General features: G+C 41.5%; 1 protein-coding gene across 8 annotated transcripts in view; it reads left to right on the top strand.

Annotated features, from left to right (window-relative positions):
- Positions 1 to 21210, top strand: part of LOC108276414 (SH3 and multiple ankyrin repeat domains protein 1) — a 76514-nt gene that overhangs the window by 41796 nt on the left and 13508 nt on the right. For all 8 annotated transcript variants that reach the window (XR_008397638.1, XR_008397639.1, XR_008397640.1 and 5 more), the window contains exons 16-20: positions 1389 to 1467; positions 17364 to 17446; positions 17728 to 17852; positions 19694 to 19829; positions 19922 to 20005. Coding sequence is in view for 4 of the 8 variants with exons in the window: in XM_053684911.1 (XP_053540886.1) it covers positions 1389 to 1467; positions 17364 to 17446; positions 17728 to 17852; positions 19694 to 19829; positions 19922 to 20005 (507 nt within the window). In the remaining 4 variants the exon portion in view is untranslated. The remainder of the gene's footprint in view (positions 1 to 1388; positions 1468 to 17363; positions 17447 to 17727; positions 17853 to 19693; positions 19830 to 19921; positions 20006 to 21210) is intronic.

Here is a 21210-nt window from a genome sequence, read left to right as displayed (position 1 = left end):
GACATCCTCAGCAGCAGCATGTGAGCAGCAGCATTCCAACTGATGAGAACTCCAACCAAAAGTAGGACATCAGGATGGATCAGGCAGGTCTGGAGAGCAGAAGGGGTCAGGATCACTGGTATCTCAGGAGTATCATGTGCAGTTCGAAAGAAAGAGAGCAAGAGAAAGAGAGAGTGAGAGCGACAGAAAGAGGGAGAGAGAGAAAGAGAGAGAGAGAGAGAGAGAGAGAGAGAGAGAGAGGGGGATTATTAGGTATGCCTATTGCCCCGTAATGGTTAAGGACAATGTAGTTTGCGTGAGTTCAAGAGGACGTGTTCCCTTTTGAGTCTGATTCCTCTGAAGGTTCCTTCTTCATGTCGTCTCAGGGAGTTTTCCCTCACAATCGTCACGTCTAGCTTGCTCGGGGATATATTTATTAAAATTCTATAAAGTTGTTTTGTCACAATGTCCATTGTTAAAAGTGCTATACAAATAAAATTGAATTGAATTGAAATCACCACCCGGTGCTGGAATCAGATCATGGTAGACTGATGCATTGATCATTGATCATACCAAACACCATAACTTGGTACTCACAATACACCTTTTCTAATTTATGTCCCAATTTCTCATTTATGTCCAATATAGAATATAAATGTATGGAATACAGAAGCATTCTTCACTTGTTCTACAGTAGTGGGTACGATAGATAAGCTGGCATAACATTTTTACAGTTACAGCATGAAAACTTTAGGTTGTTGCCTAAATTAAAGCACGTTCCACTGATATCTGCACATGTCCATGATTGTGTGCAGCCAAACAGGACTACCCTAAAATAATGTGATACTAAGAAATAACAAACTTCCTGTCTATAGGAGGACAATTTAAATGACCAGGGGAACAATTTTCTCGACTGTGGACTCTGGTGCCCTAGCATGGAATTAACCCCTTTTAATGTTGGCTTCTAAACCACAACTGCTCCATGCTATGTTTTCCATGCCACCCAAAATTATATATGCCAACTATATATATATATATATATATATATATATATATATATATATATATATATATATATATATATATATATGTGTGTGTGTGTGTTGTCTTAAACTTGAGAAATGTGAGTAGGGGAAAGAGAGTACCAAGTAGGATATCCTGGTTCTGATAAGTGGTTTGTCACATCTTTCACACCCGTGTAGATTCTCAATAGGAGTATGCATGTCTAACGGCAACCACAGGACATTTAGGTCACTCATTCTGGCCATTCTAGTGCTCACTTGAACCCTAGCCCATTACCCGATTTATACACACTGTATGTCTCTCTCATACTGTTTATGTAAAGATAAACAAACAGAGAATAGTGTATATACAGTGTGTGTGTGTGTGTGTGTGTGTGTGTGTTTCAGAGAGTCGCAGTGAGAAAGCCAAGAGGAAGTTATTCCGTCATTACACTGTAGGAACGTATGATGGACTTGAGGTACCCAGGTAAGATCTAAACACACATTGTTGGTTGTTGATAGGTGTGTTTGTGTGTAGAGATCAGTGTTTTCCCCACATGTGACCAGCTGAGTATCCATGACAACCTGTAACGTATTAGTCCTTTCATGGCTGGAGTGCGTATTTGTTGCTGTCGAGTGTCATTGAGACAACATTCAATTGTTTGTGAACTTAAGACTGGACAAGTTGTTAGATTAAAAAAAAAAAAAAAAAACACATTATAGTTATTGTGGTTATGGTTTGCTCAGTGGGCTGCATCATGTTATTGTACAACAGTGCCCCCTAGTGTTGATAGCAGAAATTTCAGAGGAAGCAGCGAAAAATCCAGTGTGCTGAATACACACAGGAAACTATAACATTGACAGCAGTGTGAGTGTGTGTGTGTTTGTAATAATAATATATTTTGTGTGTGTGTGTGTAATAATAATATACTGTGTGTGAGGGTGCGTAATAATATAGTCTGTGTGTGTAATAATAATATATCGTGTGTGTGTGTGTGTGTGTAATAATAATATATTGTATGTGTGTAATAATATACTCTGTGTGTGTAATAATAAAATATTGTGTGAGTGTGTGGGTGGGTGTGTGCATGTGTGTGTGAGTGTGTGTAATAATATATTGTGTGTGTGCGTGCGTGTGTGAGTGTGTGTGCATGTGTGTGTGCATGTGTGCGTGAGAGTGTGAGTGTGTGTGCGTGAGTATGAGTGTGTGTGTGAGTGTGTGTCTGTGTGTGTGAATGTGTGAGTGTGTGTGCGTGTGTGTGTGAGTGTGTGTGTGCATGTGTGTGTGAGTGTGTGTGTGTGTGTGTGTGTGTGTGCGCGTGTGTGTGAGAGTGTGCATGTGTGTGTGCATGTGTGTGTGAGTGTGTGTTTGTGTGTGAGTGTGTGTGCATGTGTGTGTGAGACTGTGCATGTGTGTGTGTGTGTGTGTGTGAGACTGTGCATGTGTGTGAGTGTGTGAGAGTGTGTGTGTGTGTGAGTGTGAGTGGCACTTGGGCCAATTTATTCATGAAACTCACAGTGAGATCCGTTTCTATGACGATAACTGTCTCAGTGTTTACAAAGAATTGATGAAACACTTTCTTTAACCTTCAGTCCGAGCACTAGTCACGTGTGTGTGTGTGTGTGTGTGCGCGTGTGTGTGTGCGTGCTCATGTGTGTGTGCGTGTGTGTGTGTGTGTGTGTGTGTGTGTTAATAAGTTACACACCTGTCAAGATTCTTCTTTGCAGACTCATAACACAAATGCAGTGCCAGACAGGAATGAATATGTAAGATATTTGTGAGAGAGAGAGCGAGTGAGTGAGAGAAAGAGAGAGAGAGTGAGAGAAAGAGAGAGAGAGTGAGTGAGAGAGAGAGTGAGAGAGTGAGTGAGAGAGAGAGAGATTGAGAGAGAGTGAGAGAGAGTGTGTGTGTGTGTGTGTGTGTGTGTGAGAGAGAGAGAGAGAGAGAGAGAGAGAGAGAGAGAGAGAGAGAGAGAGAGTGCATCCAAGAAAGATGAGTCAGTCTTGATTAACCTTTCTCTGTGGGTGTGATTGTGTGGGTGTATGTGTGTGTGAGTGTGTGTGTGTGTGTGTGTGTGTGTGTATGTACGTGTGCTAGTGTACATTAAACGTCTATAAACACCATCTCTTATTTGTTCTCTCCTTCCCCCACGCACACAATCCATTTTCTCAGCTTCTCTCTTTCTTTTCCTTTCTTCCCATCATTCACACTCTTTCACTTTGTCTCTCTCTCTATCTCTCACTCTCTCTTTTCACTTAATTTACCCCTCCCACCTATTTTCTCATTTGCTCCCTGTCGCAGTGTCTGAATTCTCTCTCTCTCTCTTTCTCTGTGAACGGACAGGGGGAGGAGAAGAGGAGGAGGAGGAGGAGAGAGGGGGGAGGGGGGAGGAATAGCGATGGGGGGATACGGAGAGATAGATCTATCTCTCCCTCTCTCCCTCTCCTCCTCCTGGCCTTCAGTCGGCCCCAGAAACCGCAGCGTTTGGTTCATTTACAGGTACACGCTCGTTTCTTCCTCCATCTCTGCAGCGAGGAGAGAGAGAGAGAAAACGAGGGAGTGGGAGAGAGGGAGGGAGAGAACAAGAGAGAGAGAGAGAGAGAGAGAGAGAGGGAGAGAAGCAGAGAAGCCGGGAGGGAGAGATGAATGCATGCTTGTAAGACATTATGGATTGTTTGAATGACAAAAGCTAATGGCTTGTGTGTGTGTGTGTGTGTGTGTGTGTGTGTGTGTGTGTGTGTGTGTGTGTGTGTGTGTGTTACCGCTTGATTCCACTGTATTTTTTGTCATTTTTTATAAGTCATCTCTCTCTCTCTCTCTCTCTCTCTCTCTTTCTGTGTGTGTGTGTGTGTGTGTGTGTGTGTGTGTGTGTGCGTGTGTCTGTGTTTGTCATTTGGCTAAAGACACTCTTACACTCAATTTGAGGCTATTGGGCTAATGTTTGGCATGTACAGTAGTGTGTGTGTGTGTGTGTGTGTGTGTGTGTGTGTGTGTGTGTGTGTGTGTGTGTGTGCCTGTGCTAAAGAAGCTAAATTGTTGCTGTGTAATGTTGCTAACCTGCAGCTCTGTATCATATTTGGTTGTTTTTCTTCAGACTTTTAGCTTGATGGTAACGGAGGAATGTCTTGAATATGTATTATTGTAAATCTGGAATATTGTTGACGTGCGGCTCTGGAACATTGATAAGTTGTGTGAGTGTGTATGTGTATATGTTAAACTCTAGCTCTGAGTGTTAACAGATTATAGTTCTGAGTGTTAAGACTGGAGTATTCTGGAATATTATTTATATATACTTCTGAAATTTCATTCAACCTGTAGTTCTGGAATATTGTTAACTTGCAACTTATTGTTAACCTGTAGTTCTAGATTATCGTTAACCTGTCATTCTGGAATATCATTAACCTGACGTTTTGCGATATAATAATATAATCGTTAAGCTGTAGTTCTGCAATATTGCTAACCTGTAGTTCTGGAATATTGTTAACTTGAAGTTCTGGAATATTGCTAACATTTAGTTCTGGAAAATTGGAAAATCTGGAATATTGTTAAGTTGTAGTTCTGCAATATAATTAACCTGTAGTTATACAATATTGTTAACCTGTAGTTTTGGAATATTGTTAGCATGCAGTTCTGGATTGAATTCAGTTTTATTAGTGTAGCGTGTTTAACAGTGGACATTGTCCCAGAGCAGCTTTACAGAAATATATAAATTCAGGATATAGATGTTAAATGTATGAAATTATCTCTATTGTGCAGCCTGAGGTGACGGTGGTGAGTAAATACTCCCTGAGATGATATGAGGAAGAAACCTTGAGAGGAACCAGACTCAAAAGGGAACTATTTTCATCTGGGTGACACCGGATAGTGCGATTATAAATAAACACACCCCTTCTATAAATGTGCTAATACTACATGGTCAAAAAGTGCAGTTGGGTAACCAGGAAATTCATTACAGTTTCTACAGGAAGTCTGTTTTGTTCAACTTCTCCACTGTTCACTGATGGAGACTCAAGTGCAGAACTGTTTGTGGTAATTGTTGTGCCAAAGCCATCATAGAATAACTGTTCATATGAACTGAGGTCCAAAGCATCTTTATGGTGTTTAATTGGAACCATCCTCAGTAATCTCAGTGATATTTAGTCTGCACCATGTGGGACATCCTCCGCAGCAGCATGTGATTTCCAATTGACGAGAACTATAACCGGAAGTAGGACATCAGGATGGATCAGGCAGGTCCGGAGATCTGAAGGGGTCAGGTTCACTGGCATCTCAGGAGTATCATGTGCAGCTCAACAGAAAGGGGGGGAGGTTATTAGGTATGATTATTGTCCTGTAATGGTTAAGGACAATGTACTGTGCATGAGTGAAAGCAGTGCAAGACTAGCTATGACATCAGAACGAAAAGGGAGAACCAGAAGGGAACACAGACATGAGGACTCCCTGGGACATAATGCAGCCAGACACTCCACCATCAACACACCTGGGTGAAGGTGTGAAAGTGGGGGGTGACAGCATCCAAACATCCCAGTTCACCACAACACTCTATACCTGTGATCCTCTAGATCTGCTCCTTTACCTATGAAAAAAACTATTCACAACAAGCTTGAGTAAACAAATATGTTTTCAGCCTGGACTTAAACACTGAGACTGTGTCTGAGTCCCGAGCACTAATTGGAAGACTGTTCCATAACTGTGGGGATTTGTAAGAGAAAGTTCTTGCCCCTGCTGTAGTCACTTCACTATTCCAGGTACCAACAAATAGCCTGCATCTTTTGATGGAAGTAGGTGTGGCGGATCATAAAAGACCAAAAGTGCTCTCAGATACTGTGGCGCGAGACCATTCAGTGCTTTATAAGTTAATAATAGTATTTTATAATCAATGTGAAATTTCACTGGGAGCCAGTGCAGTGTGGATAAGATCGGGGTGATGTGGTCGTATCTTCTGGGTCTAGAAAGGATTCTAGGAACTGCATTCTGGACTTACTGGAGTTTGTTTATGCTCCTACTGGAACATCCAGACAGTAAGGCATTACAGTAATCTATTCTAGAAGTGACGAAAGCATGAACTAATATTTCTGCATCATGTAGTGACAATGTATTTCTTATCTTAGAAATATTTCTGAGATGAAAGAAGGCTAACCTAGTAATATTATCTACATGAGCATCAAATGATAGACTGGAGTCAATAATCACACCAAGGTCTTTTACTGCTGTATATGATGAAACAGAAAGACCATCCAGAGTAACTGTGTGATCAGAAAGATTACTTCTAGCTACACGAGGATCTAGTACAAGTTCTTCTGTCTTATCAGAATTAAGTAAAAGAAAGTTAGTTAACATCCAACGTCTAATGTCCTTTACACATTCCTCAACTTTACTAAGCTGCTGTGTGTCCTCTGGCTTCGCTGAAACATACAGCTGTGTATCATCAGCATAACAGTGGAAGCTAATTCCATGTTTACGAATAATTTGACCTAGAGGTAGCATATATAAAGTAAAAAGCAGTGGGCCTAAAACAGAAACTTGTGGAACACCAAATTTAACCTTTGTATTTGTGGAGAAGTCTTCATTTACATCTACGAACTGATAACAATCGGTCAAATAAGACCTGAGCCAGGAGAGGACTGTTCCCTTAATGCCAACAACATTTGCTAGTCTATCAAGGAGAATAGTATGATCTATAGTATCAAAAGCTGCACTAAGGTCAAGTAACACAAGCAGCGAGACACAACCCTGATCAGAGGTCAGTAGTAGGTCATTTACTACTTTAACTAACGCTGTCTCTGTGCTATGATGAGGTCTAAATCCTGATACATTTCATGAATGTTGTTCCTATGTAAGTACGAGCATAGCTGCTGTGTACAACCTTTTCTAATATCCTGGAGGTGAAGGGGAGATTTGATATTGGTCTATAGCTGGACAGTTGAGAGGGGACAAGGTCAGGTTTTTTAATCAGGGGTTTAATAACTGCTAATTTAAGTGATTTAGGTACATAACCAGTGCTAAGGGAAGAGTTTATTATATTTAAAAGTGGTTCAATTACTCCAGGACAAATCTGTTTAAAGAAACATGTAGGCACAGGATCTAGTATGCAAGTTGATGATTTTGCTGAAGAGATTAATGAAGCTAGTTCGGTCTCTCTAAGGGGAGTAAAACATTCTAAACACTGATCTGATATTGCTATATTATCATCTACAGGGTTAGTTATAATACTGTCTGGTTTTAATTTAATAGCCTGAATTTCACATCTAATATTTTCAACGAAATCTTCACTGCTATGTAATGATTGTGTGTTTCTTTCTGTAGTGGTTTTGTTTCTAGTTAATTTTGCTACTGTGTTGAACAGAAATCTAGAATTGTTTTAGTTATCTCCTATTAAGGTGGAGAAATAGACTTTTCTAGCATCACTAAGAGATTTTCTATAGTTCAGGAGGCTCTCCTTCCATGCTATTTGAAATGCTACCAATTTGGTTTGAGGCCATTTACGTTCTAATTGTCGAGTGGTCTGTTTTAAGGTGTGTGTGTGATGGTTATACCAGGCTGCTAGCTGTTTCTCTCTAATTATTTTCTTTTTAAGTGGAGCTACCTTTTCTAGCATGTAGTGGAGCATTGACTCTAAGCATTCAGTCGCCTGATCAAGTTCTTTGAGATCAGACGGTGATCCAGTCATAGCTGACATCTCTGGGAGGTTATTGATAAAACTCGGTGCAGTAGCTGACGTGAATGAACATTTTACACAGTAGCGAGGCAAGGTGCAAATATTATGATCAATATGCAATTTAAAGAGAAGAGATGATGATCTGAAACAACTTCAAACTGTGGAAATGTTACTATATTCTCTATATTTAATCTGTATGTTAGTATCAGGTCAAGAGTGTGACCATCATTATGAGCGGGTCCTATTACATTCTGATTGACACCTACTGAATTTAGAATAGACACATCCGCTGTTCTCGGAGGGTCTTCTGGGTTATCAAAATAAATATTAAAGTCACCAACAATTAAAGCTTTGTCTAGAGAAACAACCAGATTTGAGATAAAATCTGCAAATTCACCAAGGAATTCAGAATATGGCCCTGGGGTCTGTAAATAATAATTAGAGGAATCGACTCGGTAGATTTATTTTTTGTTGCTGTATGTTATACTAGTATAAAGAACTTCAGAAGAGTTGAGCTTATGACGAGGTTTGTGTGAGGTCTAGATTATCATTATAAATGAGTGAGACTCCTCCCCCTCTGCCAGTCAGACGAGGCTGATGTATATAACTGTATCCAGTTATATACATTTTTTTTTTTTTAAATAATACAGTAGCAGCAAAAATGCAACGGTGTCAATGCAGGAATGTGAAAATATTGCAATGGGAGTGGGATGGTGTTCAGTTCAGAGTGTATGTGTGTGTGTGTGTCAGTCCAGTCTCTGAGTATTGAGGAGTCTGATGGCTTGGGGGAAGAAGCTGTTACACAGTCTGGCCATGAGGCCTGAATGCTGCAGTACCTTATTCCAGACGGAAGGAGGGTGAAGAGTGTGTGTGTGAGGGGCGAGTGAGGTGTGTGTGAGGGATGTGAGGTGTGTGTGAGGGGCGTGTGAGGTGTGTGTGAGGGGTGTGAGGTGTGTGTGAGGGGTGGGTGAGGGGTGTGTGTGGTGTGTGAGGGGCGAGTGGGGGGGTGTCTGAGGAGTGTGAGGTGTGTGTGAGGGGTGTGTGAGGTCCTCCACAATGCTGGTGGCTTTGCGGATGCAGCGTGTTGTGTAAATGTCTGTGATGGGGGGAGAGAGACCCCGATGATCTTCTCAGCTGTCCTCACTATTCGCTGCAGGGTCTTGCGATCCGATGAGGTGCAATTTCCGAACAACACAGTGATGCAGCTGCTCAGGATGCTCTCAATAGTTCCTCTGTAGAATGTGGTGAGGATGAGGGGTGGGAGATGGGTTTTTTCAGCCTTCGCAGAAAGTGGAGACGCTGCTGGGCTTTCTTGGTTATGGAGCTGGTGTTGAGGGCCCACGTGAGGTTCTCTGTCAGGTGAACACCAAGGAATTTGGTGCTCTTGACGATCTGCACGGAGGAGCCATTGACGTTCAGTGGAGAGTGGTTGCTCTGTGCTCTCCTGAAGTCAACAACCATCTCTTTTGTTTTGTCCACATTCAGAGACAGATTGTTGGCTCTGCACCAGTCCGTTAATCACTGCACCTTCTCTCTGTGTGCTGACTCGTCATTCTTACTGATGAGACCCACCACAGTTGTGTCATCGGTGAACTTGATGATGTGATTGGAGGTGTGAGTTGCTGCACAGTCAGGAGTCAGCAGAGTGAACAGAAGTGGACTGAGCACACAGCCCTGAGGGACCCCCGTGCTCAGTGTGGTGGTGCTGGAGATGTTGTTCCCTATTCGGACTGACTGAGGTCCCCCAGTCAGGAAGTCCAGGATCCAGTTGTTAAGCTGTTGCTCTACAGAATCATTATCCTGTAGTTCTGGAAAACTGTTAGCTTTAGTTCTGGAATGTCATTAACCTGTAATTCTGGAATTTTGTTTACCTGAAGCTCTGCAGAATCATTATCCTGTAGTTCTGGAATATCATGTTTATCAGAAATGAACAAGCCAGAGGTGATGGTGTCAAGGAATAACTCCCTAAGGCAACATGAAGAAACCTTGAGAGGAACCAGACTCAAAAGTGAACCCATCCTCATCTGGCTGACACCGGATAGTGTGATTATGTGTCATTACTCATACACAGCTGCATACTATAACCTCCAACAGTAATGAGTGTGTTGAAAGAATCTTAAGTATAAGCATCAGAGTCATTGTTGATTTCAGTAGAGTTTTAGCTTTAAGTCTTTAATATCGAAGTGAAGTTATCCGCTGTATAAGGTATAATAGTTAAACTGAGTGTAAACTGTTCGTTAGCAGGTGCAGTCATTAGGCTATTAGGGTCATGGATGTGTTTGGGGGATCAGGATCATGTTTGGAGGGTCACAGTGGTGTTTGGAGGATCACTGTAATGTTTGGAGAATCACAATCATGTTTGGAGGGTCACTGTAATGTTTGGAGAATTACAATCATGTTTGGAGGGTCACTGTAATGTTTGGAGGGTCACTGTAATATTTGGAGGGTCACTGTGGTGTTTGTAGGATCACAATCATGTTTGGAGGGTCAGTGTGATGTTTGGAGGGTCACTGTAATGTTTGGAGGGTCACTGTGGTGTTTGTAGGATCACAATCATGTTTGGAGGGTCAGTGTAATGTTTGGAGGGTCAGTGTAATGTTTGGAGGGTCACTGTGGTGTTTGTAGGATCACAATCATGTTTGGAGGGTCATTGTAATGTTCGGAGGGTCATTGTAGTGTTTGGAGGGTCACTGTGGTGTTTGTAGGATCACAATCATGTCGATCGTGTTTGGAGGGGCACTGTAATGTTTGGAGGGTCACTGTAGAGTTTTAAGGGTCACAGTGGTGTTTGGAGGGTCACTCTAATGTTTGGAGGGTCACTGTACTGTTTGGAGGGTCACAGTGGTGTTTGGAGGATCATGATCATGTTTTGAGAGTCACACTGGTGTCTGGAGGATCGTAATCATGTTTGGAAGGTCACTGTAGTGTTTGGAAGGTCAGTGTAGTGTTTGGAGAGTCACTGTAATGTTTCAAGGATCACAATCATGTTTGGAGGGTCATTATTGTGTTTGGAGAATCATGCTTGTGTTTGGAGGGTCACTGTAATGTATGGAGGATCATGGTTGTGTTTGGAGGATCATGGTTGTTTTTAGAGGATCATGGTTGTGCTTGGAGGATCATGGTTGTGTTTGGAAGATCATGGTTGTGTTTAGAGGATCACTGTAATGTTTGGAGGATCATGGTTGTGTTCAGAGGACCATGGTTGTGTTTGGAGGATCACGATCATGTTTGGAGGATCACAATCATGTTTGGAGGGTCACTGTTGTGTTTGGAGGATCATGATCGTGTTTGGAGGATCACGCTCGTGTTTGGAGGGTGACTGTAATGTATGGAGGATCATGGTTGTGTTTAGAGGATCATGGTTGTGTTTGGAGGATCATGGTTGTGTTTAGAGGATCATGGTTGTGTTTAGAGGATCATGGTTGTGTTTGGAGGATCATTATTTTCTCATTTGTAAGTCGCTTTGGATGAAAGCATCTGCTAAATGAATAAATGTAAACATAATCATGGTTGTGTTTAGAGGATCATGGCTGTGTTTGGAGAATCATGGTTGTGTTTAGAGGATCATGGTTGTGTTTGGAGGGTCACTGTAGTGTTTGGAGGATCATGGTTGTGTTTGAAGGGTCACTGTAGTGTTTGGAGGATCATGGTTGTGTTTAGGGGATCATGGTTGTGTTTCTTGGATAATGGTTGTGTTTGGAGGATCATGGTTGTGTTAGAGGATCATGGTTGTGTTTGGAGTATCATGGTTGTGTTTAGAAAATCATGGTTGTATTTGGAGGATAATGGTTGTGTTTGGAGGGTCACTGAAGTGTTTGGAGGATCATGGTTGTGTTTAGAGGATCATGGTTGTGTTTGGAGGGTCACTGTAGTGTTTGGAGGATCATGGTTGTGTTTTGACGATCATGGTTGTGTTTGAAGGGTCACTGTAGTGTTTGGAGGATCATGGTTGTGTTTGGAGGATCACTGTAGTGTTTGGAGGATCATGGTTGTGTTTGGAAGGTCACTGTAGTGTTTGGAGGATCATGGTTGTGTTCAGAGGATCATGGTTGTGTTCAGAGGATCATGGTTGTGTTTCTTGGATCATGGTTGTGTTTCTTGGATCATGGTTGTGTTTGGAGGATCATGGTTGTGGTTAGAGGATCATGGTTGTGTTTAGAGGATCATGGTTGTGGTTAGAGGATCATGGTTGTGTTTGAAAGATCATGGTTGTTTGGAGGATCATGGTTGTGGTTAGAGGATCATGGTTGTGTTTGGAGGATCATGGTTGTGTTTAGAAAATCATGGTTGTATTTGGAGGATCATGGTTGTGTTTGTAAGATCACAGTTGTGTTTGGAGGATCACAATCATGTTTGGAGGGTCACTGTTGTGTTTGGAGGATCACGATCATGCTTGGAGGGTCACTGTAATGTATGGAGGATCATGGTTATGTTTGCAGGATCATGGTTGTGTTTACAGGATCATGGTTGTGTTTAGAGGATCATTATTTTCTCGTTTGTAAGTCGCTTTGGATGAAAGCGTCTGCTAAATGAATAAATGTAAACATAATCATGGTTGTGTTTAGAGGATCATGGCTGTGTTTGGAGAATCATGGTTGTGTTTGGATGATCATGGTTGTGTTTGCAGGGTCACTGTAGTGTTTAGAGGATCATGGTTGTGTTTAGAGGATCATGGTTGTGTTTGGAGGGTCACTGTAGTGTTTGGAGGATCATGGTTGTGTTTGAAGGGTCACTGTAGTGTTTGGAGGATCATGGTTGTGTTTAGGGGATCATGGTTGTGTTTCTTGGATCATGGTTGTGTTTCTTGGATAATGGTTGTGTTTGGAGGATCATGGTTGTGTTAGAGGATCATGGTTGTGTTTGGAGTATCATGGTTGTGTTTAGAAAATCATGGTTGTATTTGGAGGATCATGGTTGTGTTTGGAGGGTCACTGAAGTGTTTGGAGGATCATGGTTGTGTTTAGAGGATCACAGTTGTGTTTGAAAGATCATGGTTGTGTTTAGAGGATCATGGTTGTGTTTGGAGGGTCACTGTAGTGTTTGAGGATCATGGTTGTGTTTAGAGGATCATGGTTGTGTTTAGAGGATCATGGTTGTGTTTGGAGGATCATGGTTGTGTTTAGAGGATCATGGTTGTGTTTGGAGGGTCACTGTAGTGTTTGGAGGATCATGGTTGTGTTTTGAGGATCATGGTTGTGTTTGAAGGGTCACTGTAGTGTTTGGAGGATCATGGTTGTGTTTGGAGGGTCACTGTAGTGTTTGGAGGATCATGGTTGTGTTCAGAGGATCATGGTTGTGTTTCTTGGATCATGGTTGTGTTTAGAGGATCATGGTTGTGTTTAGAGGATCATGGTTGTGTTTGAAAGATCATGGTTGTTTGGAGGATCATGGTTGTGGTTAGAGGATCATGGTTGTGTTTGGAGGATCATGGTTGTGTTTGGAGGGTCACTGTAGTGTTTGGAGGATCATGGTTGTGTTTAGAGGATCATGGTTGTGTTTAGAGGATCATGGTTGTGTTTCGTGGATCATGGTTGTGTTTGGAGGATCATGGTTGTGTTTCGTGGATCATGGTTGTGTTTAGAGGTTCATGGTTGTGTTTAGAGGATCATGGTTGTGTTTCGAGGATCATGGTTGTGTTTCGAGGATCATGGTTGTGTTTAGAGGATCATGGTTGTGTTTCGCAGATCATGGTTGTGTTTCGCAGATCATGGTTGTGTTTGGCGGATCATGGCCATTCTAACTAGCTGGAATATGTGAAGAAAATATTTTCACTGTGTACCAGTATGTGTAAATGTTGCTCTGAATAATATAACTGCTCTGAATCCTTCTCAGTGCTGCAGAACCTACCACTGCACTCCCACTTCTCTGTTTTCAAACACTTCTCTCATTAATGGTACACAGCAGTAACAATAGCAAAAAGGCTGCTGGGAAAATTCTAATTAACAACCTCAAAAGTGAGTGAATGTGTAAATAACCTGTTCCGGCTGTACTTTATTTGTTTATTTACTAAGAAATAAGTAAGGAATTACTGTTACCATCTCAAAGTTTCCACATAAAATACCACAGACATTTGCCAATGATTAAGATTTTTTTTATTCAAGAACAGAATGTCATACGTTTATCTGTATTTAGGTGTGTTTAATGTTCATCACACAAGTTAGTTTCTGTTCTCACTTAGTGTCTTATAGCAGCTGTAAACACTCGTTCCCTCAACAGCCTCTGTTCTTTCTCTCTCTAAATAAGAAAATAATTGCAGTGTGTGTGTTAGTGAGAAACAGTAAAGAAGTGTAAACTCTGTGATGAAGATGTGGGAAAACTTAATGTTACAGCTTTACCTCTGACTGTTACACAGCGCTGACACTGGAAACTCCTTCTACATCTTACATAAACATCTCCTTACAGAAGACTTCACCATGTCAATGATTGCACATTTTTTAAACTGTTTATGTGGCACAGCAGCTGTACACGTCCCTGTGAAGGAGCCATTACTATAGCAACGATAACGTATCAGAACAAGCATGTTAATATAAACCTGCGCTATTGTCAGAGCCGCTGTAATAGAAAACTAATCGACACCTTCTGAGCAGAACATTGATATATTTTTGTTGTTTTCTGAGTTAAACTGCTGCGTAAATCTGACTGTATTATTCTGCGACGTGGCAGAGTGCAGAGTTCAGTCTCTCAGCGTTACCGTGATATTTCTCACTCTGTCTCTTTTTCTTTATCCAACTTTCTTAATTAAATGTTCCATAAATTGCACTGAAATTAAACTGCCACCAGCAACAGTATAAAGAAGTGAAAGCTGACTTATAGATTTTATGTCTTCTGTTTGTTATTTACATTTTATATCACATGGAGGACCAATAATACCTAGTTCACATGGAAATGTTCACACAGTTTAAAAATATAAAAAGTTGCATATATTATTATATGTATATAGTAATAATTGTCTGTGCTTCTTGGTATGTCTGCATTTATATATTATATTAACTTCATATAAAGATACATATTTACAGATTTCACTATTTCACTATTTTTTCACATGTTTTGAATGAAACTAGACATGTTCTTAAATTCAGAATGAAATCCCCAGGCTGAGAGAAGGATGGTGAATGTTTGGTAAATGAGTCAATCTAAAGCCCATCTTGCTTCATAAAAATATTTCTCATCATGTTGACTTATTATTGTGATTACTTTAGTACATTTGTGCACGTAGATCTTCACAGCCTCTCTAAGTGAGTCTGTAATGAAGAAACAAGATGTTTACATGGTAAATGTAGTGGTAGCGTAACTTGGGAGGAGATGGGAATGTCAGGAACATCCACATGCCTGAAATTACACACTGATTACACTTAACATAAAATACACACTGAACTTCCCCTGGGATTTACAGAACGTCTCCTCTGCAATAGCACAGGAATCAGTGGCACATGTGGAACCTTCTCATAAACATAAAGCAATGACAAATCCAGGAACTTATAGAACTCTTTTAGAGCGATGTCTATCTTCATCCACATGTGTTTATGTGTCGAGTTTGTGGACTTGTGAGCTACAACCGTAGCAGATGAGCACTTTTTTCAAAGGAGAGTGTGTCGAATTAAAACATTGCCATTGTTTTATAGATTCAAAAAACAAAAACAGTTAATTAAATATGTGATCAAATCACCTGCATCCTGCACACACATTACAATTTCATGACCTTGGTTTAGTATCTCGTAGCTTCATTAAATTGCGCATGAGTAACTGTCAGAGCCCCATATATATATATATATATATATATATATATATATATATATATATATATATATATATATATATATATATATATATATAAAATAAAAAGTAAAATACCAGTCTGTGCTGGATCAAGTGCTATTCTATGTGCAGCGGTATAATAAGTGTGGAAGCCATTTATTTGAATTCAAACCAGTGAGGAATGTGATTTGTTATGAAGTGATCATCACCGCTTAGAACGGCAGCACTGGCCCACACATACACTTACCTCATTCACACATATCTCATCCTCCATAGTTCCTGCGGTCAGAGAAGTGGGAGCACACGCACTGCTGATAACACACGGACATATCCTTCACTACTCTCCCATACAGCATCTACCCTCCCACACACACATACACACACAAAAGAGTTTATTTAGATTTTTTATTTTACAACCCCAATTCCAAAAAAGTTGGGACGCTGTGTGAAATGTAAATGAAAACAGAACGCAGTATTTGCAAAGCTCATAAATGCGTATATTATTCACAATAGAACATAGAAAACATATCAAATGTTTAAACTGAGGAAATGTACTGTTTTAAGGAAAAAATAAGGTAATTTTTAATTTGATGGCCACAACACGTCTCAAAAAAGTTGGGACAGGGCAACAAAAAGCTGGAAAAGTAAGTGTTAGTAAAAAGAAACAGCTGAAGGTTAATTGGGAACAGGTCAGTAACATGACTGGGTATAAAACAAGGATCTTATGGAGGCGGAGTCTCTCAGAAGTAAAGATGGGCAGAGGTTCACCAATCTGCAAAAAACTGCGTCTACAAATTGTGGAACAATTGTATAAATATAAATATATATTTATATATGTAGATATTTATTTGTTTGTTTATTGTTTGTCTTTGGGTCTTTTGGCTGGTTACTGATTTATTTATTTATTTATTCCCTCCTCACCTGTAAAATACTGCACCACCTCTGGACTTTTCCCTATCACCTGGCACACTGTAAATAAATCCCACCTGGCACCTACGTGCTCCTGTGGGTTGAGACATCATTTCACACATTTTTTGTCCTCACGAGCCTCAACACGCCTCTCCACCTGCTGGATCACATGATAATTACAACCTGCACTATTCATGCAGTAATATTTTGGTGATATACAAGACTCCTGCTACATTTATTTCAACACTTGCCATCTTTTCATTCATATGTCATCATATTAGTCTTTTAAATCGACTTTTGATTTGATTTCAGCATAGACACACCTACACCATTCCTTTGTCCAATACCTAATGCTAAGGATGAAGCATTTCCAGCTTGTTGTCTAGTCTAACACTGGTGATCTGTACAAGATGATGAGAAGATGAACCATGAATCAGATCCAGCTGGTGACTCATAGATCCCTGATTGCTAATTCTTGGTTTATAAAAATAGAGTAGCTATGGAACTGTGCAGAACTCAGGATTCATCTCAGTCTGACTCTGTGCTCCTGCTGAACGAATCTCTTCTTATTTCACAGTTCAATCACCAGATATAATGATCTCTCTCTCTGTTTCTTTCTTTCTTTTTCACTTTCTGTCTGCCTCTCTCTCTTATTATCTCTGCCTCTCTCTCTTTCTGCTTTTCTCTCTCACTATCTCTGCCTCTCTCTCTCACTATCTCTGCCTCTCTCACTCTCTCTCACTCTCTCTCACTATCTCTGCCTCTCTCTCTCTCTCACTATCTCTGCCTCTCTCTGCCTCTCTTTCTCTCTCACTATCTCTGCCTCTCTCTCTCTCACTATCACTGCCTCTCTCTCACTATCTCTGCCTCTCTTTGTCTCTGTCTCAATATGTCTGCCTCTCTCTCTCATTATCTCTGCCACTCTCTCCCTGCATTTCTCTCTCACTATCTCTGCCTCTCTCTCTCTCTCTCTCTCTCTCTCTGCTTCCGTCTTTCACTATCGCTCCCTTTCTCTCTGCTTCTCTCTTTCACTATCTCTGCCTCCCTCTCTCTTTCTCAGTGATTACATTATAAAGGAGAAGTCTGTTCTTCTGCAGAAGAAAGAGAATGAGGGCTTTGGCTTTGTGCTACGAGGAGCTAAAGGTGACGTTCACACACACATGCGCAAACACACACACACACACACACACACACACACACACACACACACACACATATGGTATTCCATCCCTCATTTTTAAAATAAAATCTGTTTCATCTGTCTCTCTTTCTGTAATTGTCTGTCTTTTTATCTCTGTCAGTCTCTCTGTTTCTTTCTGTCTAAATCTCTCTCTCTCTTTCTCTCTCTCTCTCTCTCTCTCTCTCACCCACCCCCCTCTCTCTCTCTGACTCACTCTCTCTGTCTTTCCTCTCTCTCTCTCTAGCTCAGACTCCCATTGAGGAGTTCACTCCCACTCCAGCGTTTCCAGCTCTTCAGTATCTGGAGTCAGTGGATGAGGGGGGTGTGGCCTGGAGGGCGGGGCTAAGGATGGGTGACTTCCTCATTGAGGTTGTGTGTGTGTGTGTGTTTGTGTGCGTGTGTGTGTGTGCGCGTGTGTGAGCGCGTGCACTTTTATGCAATTTCAGTCATTATTATAGGCAGAGCTGCTGCACTCATTAATTAAACACACACACACACACACACACACACACACACACACACACACACATTAAACTATCTTCACACCGCATTCATAATTATTTAAAAATAGAAGTGATATATAACAAAAATAACCCCACCAGCCACAATAACCCCACCTCTCATTATAACCCCACCCCCACAATAACCCCACTTCTCATTATAACCCCACCCCCACAATAAACCCACTACTCATTATAACCCCACCCCCACAATAACCCCACCTCTCATTATAACCCCATCCCCCACAATAACCCCACCTCTCATTATAACCCCACCCCCACAATAACCCCACCTCTCCTTGTAACCCCACCCCCACAATAGCCCCACCTCTCATTATAACCCCACCCCCACAATAACCCCACTTCTCATTATAACCCCACCCCCACAATAACCCCACCTCTCATTATAACCCCATCCCCCACAATAACCCCACCTCTCATTATAACCCCACCCCCACAATAACCCCACCTCTCCTTGTAACCCCACCCCCACAATAGCCCCACCTCTCATTATAACCCCACCCCCACAATAACCCCACTTCTCATTATAACCCCACCCCCACAATAACGCCACTTCTCATTATAACCCCACCCCCACAATAAAACCTCTCATTATAACCCCACCCCCACAATAACCCCGCCTCTCATTATAACCCCACCCCCACAATAACCCCACTTCTCATTATAACCCCATCCCCACAATATCCCACCTCTCATTATAACCCCACCCCCACAATAACCCCACCTCTCATTATAAACCACTCCCACAATAACCCCACCTCTCATTATAACAGCCCCCCCCCACAATAACTCCACCTCTCATTATAACCCCACCCCCACAATAACCCCACCTCTCATTATAACCCCACCCCCACAATAACCCCACCTCTCATTATAACCCCACCCCCACAATAACCCCACTTCTCATTATAACCCCATCCCCACAATAACCCCACCTCTCATTATAACCCCACCCCCACAATAACCCCACCTCTCATTATAAACCACTCCCACAATAACCCCACCTCTCATTATAACAGCACCCCCCACAATAACCCCACCTCTCATTATAACCCCACCCCCACAATAACCCTACCTCTCATTATAACCCCACCCCTCACAATAACCCCACCTCTCATTATAACCCCACCGCAACAATAACCCTACCTCTCATTATAACCCCGCCCCTCACAATAACCCTACTTCTCATTATACCCCCACCCCAACAATAACCCTACCTCTCATTATAACCCCACCCCTCACAATAACCCCACCTCTCATTATAACCCCACCCCCACAATAACCCCCTCCTCTCATTATAACCCCACCCCCCACAATAACCCCACCCCCACAATAACCCCACCCCCAGAATAACCCCACCTCTCATAACTGCACCCCCCACAATAACCCCACCTCTCATTATAACCCCACCCCCACAATAACCCCACCTCTCCATTTAACCCCACCCCTCACAATAACCCCACCTCTCGCTATAACCCCACCTCTCATTATAACTCCACCCATCACAATAACCCCACCTCTCGTTATAACCCCACCTATCATTATAACTCCGCCCACCACAATAACCCTGACCCTCACAATATCAGCATAACCTCAATTTCATAAAAACAAAATGATCTCTCTCTCTGTCTCACTCTCTCTCTCTGTCTGTCTGTCTGTCTGTCTCTCTCTCTCTCACTCTCTCTGCAGGTGAATGGAATGAATGTGGTTAAAGTTGGCCATAGACAGGTTGTTAATATGATTCGTCAGGGAGGAAACAGCCTAATGATGAAGGTTGTCATGGTAACGCGGAATCCAGAGATTGAGGAGGTGCCCAAGAAAAAAGGTCAGGGGTCATTCTCCAAAACCTTGTTCACAACAACATGTACCATTGCTGTCATTGAGTACTGTGTTTATAAGCATTACTCCCTGTTTCAGCTCCACAGCAGCAGACGAAGAGATTAACCCCACCTGCCATCACACTGCGCTCCAAATCCATGACCTCTGAACTGGAGGAGATGGGTATATACACACATACACACACCTCCACATTTTATATTCCTATTGTTAACAATATATTATGGTGTAATGACATCAGTGTTTGTTTTCTTCCTGCCACCCTGTCTGGATCCTCAGTGGAAAAAGGTGTGTGTGTGTGTGTGTGTGTGTGTGTGTGTGTGTGTGTGTGTGTGTGTGTGTGTGTGTGTTTTCAATTTTATTTGTTTCCTTCACTCTGCTGTTGAATACTATTTTATTATTCTATCAAATACTGATTAGACTAGAGATAAGTGTGTGTGTATCAGTATGGAAAATAACACTGAATGCTGAAGTTATACTGTGAGTGGGAGGTTTTTACTTACGTGGGCATGAGCGTATGGACAGATATGAAGCTCATGGGACAAAGAAAGACCGTGTTTGTTAACAGCATTAACATGATTGAGTTGTGCACTTCTAGTGTTCTTTCATTCATCCTTAGTAAATGCTTGGTCAGAGTCGTGGTGGTTTACATTAGGATGCTAGTTTGTTCGAATTTTGGAAAATTGAACCCATTTAATTTGTTAGAAAATATTGCAGACAGGTACAAAAAAATAATAATTTAATGAGCAAGATTAAAAGCCAGTCCTTCACACATCTCCTAGTTGAGAGTGATTATGAACTGTAGAGATGTAGTTGAGGTTGTGGAACTGTCAGAGCTGCATGCTGACATTGCTGTCATGTTTAATTTCCAAAGAAATGAAGGAAGGAAAGAAAGACAGAAGAGGAAAGAAACCTTCCATGCCAGGGTTCAAATTTGAATTCATATACAGATAGTGTCATTGTGTTTCATAACAACTTTATAATTACAGTGTTTATGTGCATATGAGTACATCTGGAGAATTACACACTCTCCACTAGGGGGCAAGACTGGGCCAAAACACTGAAACACTTTCCTTGAACACTATATTTTAGTGATTCTGGAAGTTTGTCCCTGTAGAAAAGCATAGAGAAGTCATGGAGATGATAATAATAATAATAATAATAATAATAATAATAATAATAATAATAATAATAATAATAATAATAATATGTAGTGGGGGCATGGTGGCTTAGTGGTTAGCATGTTTGCCTCGCACCTGCAGGGTTTCAGGTTGGATTCCTGCCTCCACCCTGTGTGCACAGAGTTTGCATGTTCTCCCCGTGCATTGCGGGTTTCCTCCAGATATTCCAGTCTCCTCCCCCTGTTTCAA

This window comes from Ictalurus punctatus, chromosome 1 (assembly GCF_001660625.3).
Source record: "Ictalurus punctatus breed USDA103 chromosome 1, Coco_2.0, whole genome shotgun sequence".
NCBI lineage: Eukaryota > Metazoa > Chordata > Actinopteri > Siluriformes > Ictaluridae > Ictalurus > Ictalurus punctatus.
The sequence above is the reverse complement of the archived record's forward strand: the minus strand, read 5'-3'. Positions and strand labels throughout refer to the sequence as shown.